This window comes from Elephantulus edwardii, unplaced genomic scaffold, assembly GCF_000299155.1.
Source record: "Elephantulus edwardii isolate Elephantulus edwardi_28Jun2011 unplaced genomic scaffold, EleEdw1.0 scaffold00057, whole genome shotgun sequence".
Classification (NCBI taxonomy): Eukaryota; Metazoa; Chordata; class Mammalia; order Macroscelidea; family Macroscelididae; genus Elephantulus; species Elephantulus edwardii.
In genome coordinates, this window is record NW_006399807.1 from 417,306 (window position 1) to 433,646 (window position 16,341).

At 45.6% G+C, this 16,341-nt stretch overlaps 1 protein-coding gene across 1 annotated transcript in view; it reads right to left on the reverse strand.

Annotated features, from left to right (window-relative positions):
• Positions 1 to 3,376: 3,376 nt before the first annotated feature.
• The window catches only part of OLFML2B (olfactomedin-like 2B), a 63,969-nt gene continuing 51,004 nt past the window's right edge, over positions 3,377 to 16,341 (reverse strand). The window contains exons 7-8 of the mRNA XM_006887360.1: positions 4,575 to 4,751; positions 3,377 to 3,978 (exon numbers count right to left, since the gene is read on the reverse strand). Coding sequence (XP_006887422.1) covers positions 3,377 to 3,978; positions 4,575 to 4,751 — 779 coding nt within the window. The remainder of the gene's footprint in view (positions 3,979 to 4,574; positions 4,752 to 16,341) is intronic.

Below are 16,341 nucleotides of genomic sequence, written 5' to 3' on the forward strand. Positions count from 1 at the left end.
GGCTGCTCCTTACCTCCACCTCTTGCTCCGCAAGCAGTTGACATTTCCTGGCATAGCCTCCAAGCTGGAAGGGCAGGTTGTGATGTCTGCAGGAGGCTTAGAGGAGCTACACAAGGGAAATTTCCATGGTATAATGACCATGTGCATTTCCAGGATGGAATCTGATCCATCCTATCACCTCTTTCAACCACCAGGCTTCTTGAACTTTGGATGCCCCATCTCTAGCCCTCTAGCCCTCATTGTCACTCGATGGAACAGGCATTTGCACTTGTTGAAAAGAATTTGACCTAAACAGCCCCAACATGAAGTGAAGTCATTTGAGTATTTGTTATTTGAAAATGCTTGCAATTTGAACCATGAGAAAAGTTTGAAGACATGAGGTCACCCACCCACATGGGGTGATGTAAGCAGTGAAAGGATTGAACGAGGAGTGGGGGTGGGCAGAGGAGGTCTAAGATGCACAGATGCTCCCAGAATGGAGGGCAGCGGATGTCAGCAAGTTGACACTCACGTCTTCTGCCCTCCCCCCACCACCTCTGAAGCCTGCTGAGGAGTTTTCAGACCTTCTGTGCAGTAGGTTGTCTAATATGGAAGAGGAAGCATGCTGTGGGAAGCAGGCACTACATGGCCCGTCCCTGCTCCATAAACATTTCCCTCAGAGGTCTTGTTCAGAATCAGGCCGGCTCCTAGAGGGGAAATTGGGGAAACAATGTCTGACTGGTTATTCTGAACAAGGTAAGAGACAGATCTAGAGAGCGAGAAAGGGAGGGAGGGAGGGAGGGAGAAAGGAAAGAGAGAGAGAAGGAGAAGGTTAAGATATCAAGCTTTTTGTCATGGATTGAACTGCACCCCTCACAATACACATATGTAAAGATATAAAGTGGAAGCTATGTAAAAATCCCCTGTGGCCTGATAAATCAAGCAGCTGTGGGAGGATTAAAGGTAGACTACAACACCCCTTAATCCCACTATAGCCTTGATCTGACATTTAGGGGAGTTTCCTCTCAAGATTTCGAAGGGGAGAAAAGTGAGCTGAGTGTGCATGGGCTGGAACTCAGAACCGCTAGAGAGAATACCAGGTGTACAGTGTGTTCTTCTGGACACAAGTCCCTGCACTAGGCAGCTCCTGACACGAGTGAAGGCCAGGACACATGGACATCTCCAAGGAAGAGTGGGTCCACCAATGCTGAAAGAAAGGACTCTCCTGCAGAACGGGCACAGATGGAAAGGGCCATTCTTTAAAGCTGACACCTTAAATTTGGACTTCTAGTCTCCTGAACTGTAACTAACTCATTGTCTTTGATCAGAGCCAACTCATAGCTGACCCTCCAGTGGATTTCACATGGGAGGAGATTGCCCGTCTTTCTCCTGAGGAGCAGCTGGTGGATTCAAACCACACACCTTTGGACAACACAACATCCTATGCACTAGGCCACCACACCGGAGCTCCCTCTCCTGAACTGTAAGAACAAGTGTCTGCTATAGAAATCCACTTGTGGTCTCTGTTATAACATGTTATAACAACACTGGAGAACTAAGAGGGAGTTCTGGTGGCGTAGACTGTAGAAACTCTAGATGCTAACCCAAATGAGCCTCGCCAGCAGTTTGAATCCATCGGTGACTTCTTGGGAGAAAGATGAACAAAATCTTCCCAAATGATTTACAGCTTTGGAAAGAGTCAAGTCTGACTAAACAGCAATGAGTGAGTGAGGTAACTGAGATGCTTTTTAAGGTATTAAGGAAGGGCTTCTTTAAGAAGTGGGGACTCTGGTGGCGGAGTCCTACAGTGGTCTGCTGCTAAATCAAAGGCAGTGCCTCTCTAGAGCTTTGAATCCACGGGTGACTTCTTAGAGAAAAGTGGGCAATCTTAGAGAGAAAAGTGTGATTTACAGCCTCTGAGCCTCTCTGGAGGGTCAGCTATGAGTTGGTTCTGACTCCATGGCAATGCATTTGAGTTTTTATTTTTTTAAGAAGGTCTGCTGTGTACACACAACAATTTCCAAAGTGGACTGAATGGTCACCCTTAATGTATCAAGCCCTAATGCTTGAGGGGTAAAATTCCACAAAATGCAACACCCTAAACCACTTCTGATGATACACTGGTTTAAGCAATGGATCACTACCTGAAAGATCAGTCAGTGGTTAAAGTCCACTTGCTGCTCCTCCTCCTTGGGAGAAAGATGTGAAGGCCTGCTTCTAAAAAGATTTACAATGTTGAAAATCCTAAGGGACAGTTCTACTGTCCTGTAGGATTGATATAGATTGGGATAGACTCCGCAGCAATAGGGTAATCCCTGGAATCTGCAAATGTCACCTTATTTCAAAAAAAGGGTCTTTGTAAATGTGATTAAATTAAGGATTTTGTGTTACAGCAATTAATCCAGATTATCCAGGTAGGCCCTAAATGTCACTATAAATGTCCTTATAAGACAGAGGCAGAGGAATATTTGACATAGACACATAGTGAAGGGGAGGTGGCAATGTGATGACAGAAGCAGAGCCTGGAGCGATGTGGCATTAAGCTAGGGAGAGCCAGCAGGCGCCAGGGCTGTATGCAGTAAGGAACAGATTTTCGCCTGGAGCTTCTGTGGTCCTGTGACACATTGATTTGTGCTCAGTGATGCTGGTTGGGACTTCTCTCCACAGAAACATGAGACATCCCATCTGTGGACAGCCACAGGAAATGAATACAATGCCTGACACCAGCTTCCCATATCCCAGGTGAGTAGGATCAAATACAGCGGTTCCATCATTCCAGTCCCCCAGGGAAGACTCCTATCAGGAGGGAAGAGGGGGCACCTGGGGCGCCTGGGGACAGAAGCACACCCGAGTGCTAGGATGTCTTCCCTCTGAATCAAACACATGGCCAGTGATACACAAGAAAGCATTTTTTTAAGGTTTTTTTTTAATTTTTTAGTTTCTTCTTTATTAAAATTTTTTTCTGTGTTTTTAAAAAAACTTCTCCAATACATTAAAAAAAAATAATTCCACCACTTAGTTCTTGTTTCTTGCCTCCTTTAACTCCTGTGTATGGTGGTGTCTGCCTGCAACACCCAGATGGAGACACCTTTTCAACAGCTGAGAGCTGGGAGCTGGAGGGGTAAGGGGTCAGAAGGAAGGTCAAAAGGAGAAGTTCATTTGCACAAAATATAAAGCATGGAAGATGAGACCAGCACATACGTGTATGGATTGATCCACAATCCATGTTAAAAAAAAAAAATAGACCCAACTTCTCATTTTGCCATTTGTATATTATACAAAATAATATATATATATATTTTTTTTAAAACACCACATACCCATCTGCACACACACTCACACACACACAAGGTGCTAGTGGTCCCTCTGCAGCTTCTGCTTGCCGAGGACAAGCGTGTCAGTAGGCGAAAATGACATGGTAGGTGACCTGGTGGCCATTGTCCCACGCATAGAGCAGACGGTCCTTGGGGTTGTAGTCTATCTGGGTAGTGTAGGAATACTCGTTTTCAAACAGCAGCCTGGGCACAATCTGCGTGTTGGTGTGGGTGTCGAAGGCGTAGGAGATGTTGGCGTTGCGCTGGTTGTAGCTGTCCACCGCGTACAGCACCCCGCAGATCACGAAGCAGTTGCCGTAGAAGTTCCGCCGCAGCCCAGTGCGCCACGTCGTCTCCTTGTTCATGCTCAGGTCCACGGCGTTGAGCTTGCTCAGGACAATGACCTCCTGGCTGAAGCCCTCGTCGTCCAAGGCTGGGTAGATGAGCCACAGGCCGTTCTCGTCCACAGCGAAGTCCACATCGGAGTGGCCCTGCCACCTCCAGGGGGTGGCCTCTTCGTAGGCCACGTCGTGGAGCATGGCCCAGGCGGCGACATAGCGCTGCTTCAGGTCGTACTTAATGATGTTGCGGGTGAAGGCCCGGTTGTAGTAGAAGGCGCTGTTGTACACCACGTGCCCTGTGCCGATCCAGCTGTAGGGGAGCTTGTAGGAATTGCTCCAGCGACCTGTGGGGTGTGAGGTGGGCGGGGTAGGCTGCAGGGCGGTGCTGCAGAGACAGCCTGCCCTGCCAGCGAGGTGAGAGGCAACCTCGTGGGGTGGGACAGGCAATCGACTAGGAGTCTGGAGATGTGTGGGATGGCATCTTGGCCACTTTAGTTTTGTGCAGCAAATTGCTTAACTATTCTAAGTTTGCATCCTCAACTGTCAAACAGAAATCACTGCTGGCCTTACTGAGTTGTTTTAATGACCAATGTGTTACTAAAAGGGAACTTGGGTTGCAAATGGTCACCGGCTATGTGAAAAAAAAAAAAAAAAAAAAAAAAGGGATGTTTTGTTACTATTGTGCAACCCTTCTGCCTTTTGGGCTGGACTTCAGGTTTTTCTGCCTCCCAGGGCTGGAAGTAGGGAAGGAGTTGAAAGATGAGAGAACAGAATGGGGAGGGAGACTTGAAGGAAGCCTTTTCCCACCAGGGAAAGTCCTTTCACCATCAGAAGGTCTTTGCCTTTCTGATCTACTGCCACCACCAAAAAGACAGGACTATGATCAAAACCAAGGGCAGCCGTGAAGGGAAGCAGCCTTGGAGGTGGGCATGGTACATACCTTGCTTGAAGTTTTCCAGGTTTCGGAACTCCACCAGAGTGTTGCCATAGTAATAATTCGTCACATAAATTCGCTCATCCTTGGCCAAGGGGTCCTTCATCCAGGCCCCCTCGTTCCGCCCATATGTGTTCTGCGTGGTCGGCCCAGTGATTGTGGAGAGCGTGTCTTTGCACCTTCCTGATGGAGAAGAGTTGGGGGTGGGGGAGGAGGGAGGTTGGAAAAGGAAGAAAAGAATAATCACCCATTAAAACACTAAAATGATCTCAGCTCCTCCACCTAGAATCAGAACTCAGGGAGATTTTAACAGGCCTAGTGGCCTAGTGGCAAGAAACTGTGCCACCAGCTAGCTGCTTCATGGCAGAAGAATGGGCAATCTCCTCCTCTCCGACTAATTGCCTCTGAAAACCCGCTGGTGGATCAGCAATGGGTCAGTTCTGACTCTATGGTACATAACAACAGGTTAAACTCCTTCCCACATTTCCTCCAGCAACCTCTCCTACTGTTCCTATTATCTCTCTTATAATCTTACAAATCATCCTGTGTCTGGATCCTGTGCAACTTTCATGCCACCATGCCTTTGTTCATGCTGTTCTCTAATTTCTTAATCCTACAAACATGCCTCAAAGGCGTACCACCACAATCCTCCATTCCCTAACACCACATGTCCCTCTGAAAAGCCAACTATTCCTCTTGCATTTCAACAATTCTTGCTCATCTCTCTCCCTTCCACACCTACCCCCTACACAGGGTTTCTATTCTTGCTCCAGGAGAGAAGGACTCATGACTTTCCTTCTTTGTGTTCTAGGTGCTCAGAACACAAAGTGGCACACAGTAAGCCCTCAGTGGAAATTCTGATAGTTGGACGAACACACAGGAGATGAGAAGTGTGATCAGTGCTGAGGACTCCAGCCGTCTGACCAAAGACATGCGAGTATTGTTCTGGACTCCCGATTCTATCCCACTGGTCTGTGTGCATATTGTTGTACCAGTACCAGGTTTTCTGTTGTGTTTTTTTTAGTTTAGTAGATAATTTGAACATGCCTGGTCATTACCGTGTGAATTTTCTCTTTTGATATTTAGGGTTCTGAGAAGGCTGCCACTTGTGACACTGGATTTCAGTTGGGAGTTGCGTGGTGGATGTGACGTCCTATGGAACTCTTCATATAGGCTCAGGACACCGAGATTTTCTTTCCTGCCCCCTTCTCCCCCGTCCCTTCATCCCTCTCTTCATTCCCTCAATTTACAATTTAACAACAGAGATGCACATACTAAGGAGATGTACTTTTAAAAATATACATATATATATATATTATATATTTAAATTATATTTTATATTTAAATATATATCATCTATCTATCGTCTATTTTTATATGTTGTTGTTGTTATGTGCCATCGAGTCGCTTGCAACTCATAGCGACCCTCTATGTACAACAGCCCTAAATTCTGCTCTGTCCTGTGCCAATCGCACCATCTCTGTTAAACCCATCCTGATTACCCCAGTCACTGAATCGATCCACCTCAGAGAGGGCCTTCCCCTCTTGCGCTGTCCCTCCACTCTACCAAGCATGATGTCCCTCTCCAAGGACTGGTCCTTCCTTACAACATGTCCAAAGTATGTTAGACAGAGCCTCAGAATCCTTGCCTCCAAGGAGCTGCCTGGTTTAACCCTTTTGAGGAGGAATCTGTTTGTTTTCCTAGCAATCCGTGGTACCCTCAATACTCTTCTCCAGCACCACAGCTCAAAGGCATCAATTCTTCTCCTATCCTCCTTAGTCACTGTCCAACTCTGATGCATAACAAATGATAGCAAAGACCATGGCCTGTATCAGATGCATCTTAGTCTCCAGAGAGACACCATTGCTCTTCAGTACTTTGGAGAGGTCCCCAACAGCAGACTTTACCATGGAAATACGTCTTTTAATTTCCTAGTTACTGGTGCCAAGAGTGTTGACTGTGGAGCCAAGCAAACTAAAGTTGTGAACAACTTCAATCTCTTCACCCTCCATCCTGATGCTGCCAATTGGTCCAGTGGTGAGAATCTTTGTCTTCTTGATATTGAGCCTCAATCCATATTGGAGGCTGTAGTCCTTGACCCTCTGTAGCAGGTGCTTCAGGTCCTCCTCAGTTTCAGCAAGCAGGGTTGTGTCATCTGCATAATGCAGATTGTTTATAGATCTTCCACCAACCTTGACCCCACATTTCCCACATTTCTCCTCATAAGGCCCAGCCTCCCAGATAATCTGTTCTGCATACAGGTTGAAAAGGTATGGAGACAGGACACATCCCTAGCATATGCCCTTCCTAGTTTTGAACCATGCAGCGTTTCCTTGCTCTGTTCTGACAACTGCCTCTCAGTTCAAGTATAGGTTTCGTACTAGAACGATCAAGTGTTCTGGTATTCCCATTCTTCTCAGAGTCAGCCACAGTTTGTTATGATCCACACAGTCAAACGCCTTTGCATTGTCAATGAAACACAGATATACATTCGTCTGGTATTCCCTGCTTTCAGCCAAGATCCATCTAACATTAGCTACAATATCCCTAGTACCACGATCCCTTCTAAACCCAGCCTGGACTTCTGGCAGTTCCAGTCATTTTTGGAAACCTATCTACACACCAGTTCTATAGGACACATCACCTTTGCTCTGAAAGCATTGACACTGAACTTAAGAGACACTGGTCACAGAATAAGAAACTGTCAGAAGCTGATGTATTTGGAATCACAGAAGCCAAGGAAGCTTCAGATATAAGCTATCAGATCAAGGGCGGGACAATGGGAGATGGCTGTTGAAGGGAGGGGGGTAGATGTGGATGGGTATCCTGGTGGATGGTGGAGCAGGGAAATAAGTGGGTAAAGACACATGTGCCAAGGGCAGGGACAACACTGATATGAATGGTTAACTCCACAATAAGGGATATATCTTTCACTTTTCTGTAAAACACTGGTCTATTTTTATATAGCAGCTGGCCTCTCCTTTGCTTCTCCCCTCTGTTAACTCTGCAGGGTCGTAAAGCAGTACCGGGTTCTTTTGTTTATTTTATGGTAGCTGTATCTCACTGTTGTTGAGTCGATTCCCACTCACAGTGACCCTCCATCAGGTGGCTGAAGGCTATACATCTCTAAGGGAGGAGATTCCCCATCTTTCTCCTTTGGAGCTAGTGGATTCAAACCATGATCTTTCAGCGAGCATCACAACACATAATGCACTGCACCACCAGAGCTCCTGGAACTGTATAAAAACAACTTGTTGTTGTCAGGTTGAAAATCGCACAGGAGACTGTCTTTCTCCCTCAGAGGAGCTAGTGGATTCAGGCCACGTAACTTTGGAGTAACAGCACAATTCCTTAACCACTAGAGCTCTCTTACAGCTGTGTGATGATGTTGTTCTTGTTAGGAGCCATCAAGTCAAGTGCAACTCATAGCGACCCTATGAACAACAGATGTGAAGCCTGTCCGATCCTGTGCCATCCTCACAATCTCTGACACCCCTGAGGCTGCAGTCACTGTGTCAATCCACCTGGTGGAGGTTCTTCTACTCTTTCACTGCCCCTCTGGAAGGAACAGCTTCTCCTAGCACCGTGTCCAATGTATGTGAGTCGAAGCTTTATTATTTTTGCCTCCAAGGGGCACTCTGGCTGCACCTTCTCCAAGTTCTTTTTTTCGAACTGTAATGTTGGGGAAGAGTACTGAATATCCCTTGTATTGGAGCTGTATAGTATGTTTAAAATTAAAAAGTGTAAGTCCTCTTATCTTTCAATGTTCTCTTAGCTCTTCCGGGCTTTTTGCGTTTCCAAATAAAGGTGTTGTTGTTGGTAAGTGCCGTCAAGTTATAGACGACTCATAGTGAACCTATGAAGACCTGAATACCTGTATAACATTCATTGTTTCTCCAAGTTTGCGGAGGCAAGCTGTTTCAGAAGTAGCTGCCACTCCTGCTTCCAAGCTTGTTTTAATCAGGGAGTTCCACCAAGCACTGTCCACCATGGGTAACTGTTATCACATTTGATATATCGGTGTTACAGTGTTCAGCATCACAGCAACTGTGAGTTAAAGGTGAGGACTGGTTTTTCTGTTTTTCTAAAGAAGGCTTTTAGAACTTTGATAAGGAGGGCATTCTATTTCTTTGTCTTTAGTCTCTTACGGCAGTATTTTATTGAATCTGCATTGTATTAATCTTTTGTACCCATAGTTCAATTTATTCATAGGTATTTTATGATCTTAGATGCTATTGTAAATGGTATTATCATGCTAACCTCCTTTTCAGATTTCCCATTGCTGGTGTATAGAAGCCCAGCTAATTTTTGTTTGATGACCTTGTATCCCTCACTAATACTATTTCTAGAAGTTCCTCTGAAATTTTCAAGTCTGCGTCATGGGACAGGAACTAGGCAAAGCCCTTCTGAGTGGTACTTTGATGTGACTATGAGTGTGATCTGGTGCCCAGGAGAGGCCCTAGAAGACCGCTGGAATCACACTTGGTAGTAGGCTAAGTCTAAAGCCGGCAATGCCCAGTATACAATGCAACTATTGAACATAGTTCAGAATTATTTTGGGGTCTCATGTAAATGGGGAAACACATTCTTTCTGCTTCCATACTAATGGGTTATAGGGGGAGTGGGGAGAGGACAATGGAAGGGGCAGTGGAAGGAGGGGTGGATCCTGCCGTCCCAACCTCCCTGCTCATCTTAGGAACTGAATAGGAGGCACTGCCTCCCTCCACCTGCATCAAGACTCCTGGGGCAAATGTAAAATGGAGATGTGGATAATGGAAACCTGACACTCACCTGGAAAAAAAAGAACAAATGTTTGCAATTTGGACTAAGCAGTGTCTGTAATTCAAGGCTACGCTCCATGGCTTGTATCTGTTTCCTCTGGTGCCCTTCTCCTCACTGAGAAGTGGCTGAGGAAGTGTTCAAACTCTGCAGCCCTGTCTCTGGCCCTGGGTCTGGGGCAGCTGGGTGGGTGGAAGTAGGCAGAACATTGTGTTCCAGGCAGGTGCGCAGTGGGTCCAGCTGGCAGGACCCACTATGAAGCTCTGTGGGGTTTACCAGGTTCAGGTCTGACAGCTCCTGGAGGGACTCAATTTCCATGACAAACAACAGCACCCACCAGCCCTTGTCTCATTCCCCCACCACTGAGCTCATCTGTACAAGACAATAAAATAGTTTCTGGCTGAGCTGTGGCAGCAGAGGCCTGATGGAAAGTATCACACTCCCTGGCACGGAGTGGAGCTCAGCTGCCAGCGGGGCCGCTCTCTGATGCACGGGGGAGAGCCCACCATGAAGGAGCAGCTTCATTGTGGTGCCCATCCCTGGCAACCCGGAGGAGACACATGCACCCCTAGTCCCTGTGCTGAAGCCCCACAGGTGGCCATGTGAGGTGATGTGTTTTTGTTCCTCACATCTGTCAGGGCTGTGGATGTGGATGGCACTGACTAGATCCAGGAACTGCAGACAGCTGCTCAGATAGTCCCCAGATACTTCCAGGGTCTCGTCTCAGCACTAAGGCTCGGCAATGATGGGGCCCTAATGTGATCCACAAAATGTACCCTGGGTTTGCAGACAGTGGTCTCCACCTTGCCGCCTACTGTGGTGTCTTGGGCCTGTCCCTGCAATCCTCTGAATAACAACCCTAGTAATGACTTTGCTTTCTTAAGCCTTTAATGATGTCTCTGAGTGTCATAAATGCCCAAACATTGGGCTATTTACCAAAAGTTAGGCAGTTCAAATCTATCCAGAAGTATCCTGGGAAAGGGCAAGGTGAGAGAGCCATGGAAAAACTCTAAGGCGGGCAGTTCTAGTCTGAAACACATGGGGTCGCTGTGAGTCAGAATCAGCCCACTGCAACTTGGTTTGGCTTTTTGGCTTTGTTTCCTTAATGCTTTAGGAACACTGCCTCACTGAATCCTCACAACCACCTTGCAAATCAGATGTTATTATCTCCATTGTTACTATGTCCATTTTATAGACAAGGAAATGAAAAGGTTAGAGAGGCGGAGAAAATTGCCTGAAGAGCCACATTCAGAAAATGGCAGGACTACAAAATGAGAATCCAGTTCTAATTCCAAAGATAGCACTGTTTTCATACCCCCAAGGAACTTTAACTTCATCAGAGGTAAAATGAGCATAATGTACATACCCTGCCTACTTCACACAGCTTTGAGGCTGGTGTGGTTGGCTGAATAGTAACTCCCAAAGATGGCCAGGTCCCAGTCCCTGGAAGTTACTTTCTGTGGCAAAAGGTAGAGGTTTAGAAGAAGAATTCTTGCCTCCTGTGAAAGAGTACTGAATAGTCACAGACTGCTAAGAGAACAAACAGGTCCATCCTGGAAAGGGTGAAGCCAGCCTGTTCCTTGGAGGCAAGGATTTTGAAGCTCTGTCTGACATACTTTGGGTATGCTGCAAGGAGGGACAAGTCCTTGGGGAGGGACATCATGTTTGGGAGGTGGAGGGACAGTGCAAGAGAGGAAGACCCTGGATGAAACAGATTGACTCAATGACTAGAGTAACAAGGAGAGGTGTGTCGGAGACACTGAGACTGTCTCAAGATCGAGTGGGGTCCCGATCATTGTGCATAGGGTCACAATGAGTCACAAGCAACTCAACAGCACATAACAACAACAACAACAACAGTGAAGGAGACCCAGCTTCAATTCCCAGTCAATTCACCTCAAGCACAGGCACTACCCATCAGCCATGGAGGCTTACACATTTCTATGAAGTTGAATAGTTTTCAGTGGAGCTTATGAATTACAGCAAGGCTAGGAAGAAAGACTTGGAAACATCCTTCTGAAAATCAGCCAATGTAAACCCTGTGGATCACAACAGATCATGGGAATGGCCCAGGACCAGGCATTCCACTTGTTTCGCTCTGCTGCACACGGGGTTTCCATGAGACTCTGAGAACACCAAGGCAGGAAGACTCTGCATATGTGATTGAGGTAACAGTACAGAAGTGGAGAGGCTTGCCTGCATTATCCAGGTAGACACTAAACGCAACTACAAGTATCTTTCTCACAGAGATAAGAGAGATGACTGCAGAAGAGGAGAAGGTGGTGAGATGAAGCAGAAATTAGAATGTTAAAAACCAAAGAATGCTGGAAACGACAAGAAGCGGGAAGATGCAAGGATTGAATTCTCCCTTGAAGGCTGCCTTAAAGAATGGCCAAGCAAACCCTTGGTTTAGCTCTGTGGCTCTCATCTTGAAGTTCTGCCCTTCTCTTGGTTTAAGCTGTTAGGGAGCCCTGGTGGTACAAGGACAGAAGTGCTCAACTGTCAACCCAAAGCCAGCAGCATGAACCTATCAGCTCCTCCATGAAAGTAAGCTGCTACAAGATCTACAGCCTCGGAAGCCTCGGCAGTCCTCTTCTAACCAGTAGAGTCGCTGTGCATTGAAATCAACTCGATGACAACAGGTTAGGTTAAATCATTACGTTTGTGACAGTTTGTTCCAGCAGACATAGGAAATGATTGTGCTTAAACAATGTTCAATTAACACTAGTTTGGCATTCTGCATGACTCCCTCATCTCACTGTTATTTCATTGTTGTTGTTGTCTTGGTTGCCTTTCATTCTCTCTCCAGGTTCACAGGGTTTCCGGAGGTAAGCTATTACGGAAGTGGATGCCACTCCTCCTTCCAATGCTGTTTCATTAAGCACATTTTATCTTTCTTTAATTAAAAAAAATATAATGATGACTCTCAACTCAATTTTTTTCTATCTTATGGATTTAATGTTAAGTCTTTGGCTTATACTTTTATTATAGATATAAATACGATCAAAAGTAACATTTTTGTGAGAGTGAATAAAGCCAAAATTCACTTCTGGAAATGTCATAAGACTTGTGTGGCATGTGGTTGTACTATGCCAGAGATTTTTTTTTAAACATGTTTGTTTATTTATGTGGGTGTACTATTTACATGGGTGTGCTATTTTAAAAACATATTATATGGATGGAGTTGGCTTCTCGGGTTAGGAAGAGGATTCCAACTTGTGGTCTCATAGTCTTGATGCCCAAGTCCTTAGCATTACTTTTCATGTGCCCTACGAGAACACTCAGGAGGACAAATCAAGAAAGGAACAGTGGAACAGGTAAGTGTCATTAATAACATTTTACAAAGAAAGGGACAGAAGGTCAGGAGTCCACGAGGACCAGACCTATCTCCTTGGCCTGACAATCTGGGGCCATTGAGCTGGCCTCACCCTTGGCAGCAAACCGGCAGCCTTTGGGAGAAGACGCTGCCTGTTTGCCTCTCATCAAGAGTAATGAGAGAAAGATGAGAGACGGTTCAAAGAGAAGACACAGTCCTGCCTGCATTTCATCTCAGAACCTTCCCCCAAACACGGGTGCAAAGGATGATGGTGATGGAGTTGGCTAACACTGAGCACTTTCTAGGAATTAACTAATTGAATCTTAAGTAGTGCAGGGAGCTAAGTCTGCCTGTTTCAAAGGTCAGCAAGATCTGAAAAGAGGGGCTCTTCCCCATTAGCAATAACTGTGCTCAAACCTCACACATCTTAAAAAAATTAATCTGCAAACCCGCTCTCCCTTCTCAGCTGTGGTGTGCTCTTGGCAAGCCTCTCCCACAGACATCTGCTCCCCTACTCATGCGTAATGCCCACGCACTTCTCAACCCCTCAACTGACTGCTGTTCAAATGCTCCAAATGCTTACACATTGTCCAGGCCTTTTATTTTGGTTGAGCTTTTCTTTGAGTCTGGCCCCGTGCATCGTCCTCCGCCCCCTTGACTCCCTGAAAGACATTACCTCCTTGGCTTTTACACACGACTCTCCCACTCACCTCCCTGATGGTGCCTTTTCTATCCCTATGATTAAACCAGTTTCTGTTCTGGCTGCTTTTGAAACGTCATCCTTTAGAGCTCCACTTTGAGTCAAAAAGTCAAAAGCCTGCTCGACAGCTTTCCCCTGGATGCCCTACTGGTTCCTCAAACTTATGGAATTAAAAATGGAATTACTTTGCTCCCATTTCCTGACTACTATTCTTATATTTCCTGTCCTAGAGAAAAACATGGTATGACACCCACCAGCCAAGCCCGTGATCTGGGCATCGTCCCTGCTGCCCTCTTCTCCTCGGTTCACATTCGAGTTGATCACTGAGTCACAGACATTCTGTCTCCTATCCCTTCTTCTCTGCCTCATTCTTTCATCTCTATGTGCTACTTTAGATTTTATTATCTCTTGCCTAGATGACTCCAATTAGACCAGCTGGTCTTTCTGGCACTGCCTCTGTCCTCTGCTGACCTTTTCTACCCAGTAGGTCCTGAGCTGTCATCCCCAAAGGCACACCTGTTTAATCCTACTAGGCACTCAATATCACCATGAGAGTGAAACCCAGCATTTCCAGCCTCACACACCAGCCTCTCCTGATCTCCATTCTATGTCTTGCCATCAACCTGCTGCAATCTGAGGCCTCCAACTCGAATACCTCCAGGGCCAGGCAGGAACAGAAAACAAGTGAATCAAGTGGAATGTGAAATAAAAGACAGCAACAGAGACTGCGTGGCTTAGAAGTACAGTTACTCAAATTAAAACAAACAATGTGAAAACCCATCATGGGGTGAGTTCAGCCCTCAGGTTGTCAGCTTGAGGTGTCTGTGTGTATTAAGTTGCTTGTACTCCCCACATGTGGTGTTCACTGGACCTATGCTCAGAAGAGCCCAGCTTGGTTTAATGCTCTGCTGTTATGGTCCTGAAATTTTAAATAATTTTATCTTTGAACTTTTGTAAATGAAGTCTGATGAGACAGTGGAGTCTGAGCCTGGATGGAGGAGAATGTGCCACATACATGCCCCCTTCTGTGCTGTCCATTTGCTGAGAATATTTGCCACACTATCCAGAAAGGGCTTGCTGGTGGTGGGAGGTCAGTATGACTCAAAGTAAATCTAAGGTGCGCATGCTACCTCGAAGTCCTCTAATGAGGGCCTGCCAAGCCCAGAGTATAAAATTATCATTAGAACAGAGGCTTGCTTTGAACACAGGAAGAAGGCAATCAAAAAGGAAAGAAGGCATTTTAAAATCAAGGAACTCTACCATATCCTTTCTAATATCTTTGTTGTTTGCCATAGAGTGAATTACTTTTCTATATCAGCCAAACACTTAGGTTGAAAATGTTGACACAGAAGAGAGACAGAGCAACTTTCATTTCTTCCTTATTTATCAGTTAGTCAAAGGTAGAGAATGTTGGTAGAATTTGTGTTCAAGAAATGGGCAAAACAAACCCCAAAAACCAAAACAACCTTAAACAATTTTAAAACTAAACAACCACACCCAAGACAGCTGAGTTTATATATATATATATATATATATATTTTTTTTTTGTAGTGACTTTGTTGTTCTGGTTAGAATACACTCAAATTCTCTGCTGTCCAGTTGGAACCAACCCATAGCTGACCCTCCAGCAGGTTTTTGGAGGCTATAAATTGCATGGAAAGAGATTGCCCATCTTTCTCCAGTGGAGCAGCTGGTGGGCTTGAACCACCTCCCTTTGGAATGGCAGCACAACTCATTACCCACTAGGCCACCAGAGCTCCCTTAGGAGGTAAGAAATAAGGGCGATGTCATTGCAGTGACTCTACATATAAGTTCACTAGTTCACTATTTTTATATTTGCATTTAAAGCTAGCATCACACAATTGAAAGAATAGTAAAATTAAAAAAAGAATTATCAATAATAGCATGAAACAGTACATTTCTCAAGCTTTTTTTCCCAAAGAACAAAGGCAAAGGCCACATAAAGGCTCTCATTTCACAACACTGTTATTCCAAGTGACCTCAGTATCAGGATTTTGAGTCACAGCCACAAGCTAATATGAGGATTATTTAGATGTTATATGAGGAATTGGCAGTTCAGAGCTAGAATTTTTGCCTTCCAGGTCAGAAGCCTGCGTGCACTTCTACTTAAGGACTCTCTCATGTGTAGCTGTTTATGTTTGTTTGTTGGTTTTTTCTTTTTTGAAAAAAAAAAAAGCAAATGAAAAACACCATAACAAGATGTGTGAGAAACCATGGGAGAAAAGGAAAGGCCCAATGTACTGACTTCCTTGCTTTGGAATCACACATTTCCACTTTGCATTGGGCCTCACAAGTTATGTAGCCAGATCTGGCCACACTACTCTCCCCTGGTGCTTTTCCAAATGCAATCCCACCTTCCCTCTTCGCCTCATCCTTCAGGACAGCTGGGTCAGCATTTCCCTCCAGTGGGGAACCTCAGGCTGCCTAAGGCCCCCTGTACCCTATAGCCCCTCACAGCTCCCTGCACATTCATCAACCACAGTGATTACCACACTGCGTTGAAACTCTATTTACATGATCTACCTCAAATACAGAATGGTTTGCAGGCTCCCGGGAAGGGCATTCTCGACACCCACAGCACTTGCTCAACATCAATACTTAACAATTCTCTTCAATTTAAGAGTTGGAATATTATTTCTCTGTTTAGAATCTGTCACTTTTTCACTTTTAAAATAAAGTTCTAACTTCTCATTCCCTTCGCATTTGGCCCTGCTGCCCTATTCCAGAATCCCTTCCTGTACAACCCAGACGTATCTCATGCCAGTACCTGGCCTCCCTCACACTGTCCACACCCACCGTGGCACACGCTGCCCGCTCTGCCTGCAGGGTCCCTCTGCCCTGTGCACCTGGGGAGCTCTGGATCTGCAGTCAAGATGGGGCTGTGAAGTTAGACACGATCCACTTCCACCAGGCCTCCACTGTCCCTTTAGCTCTCCTGCCCATCTCTTCTTCTTTT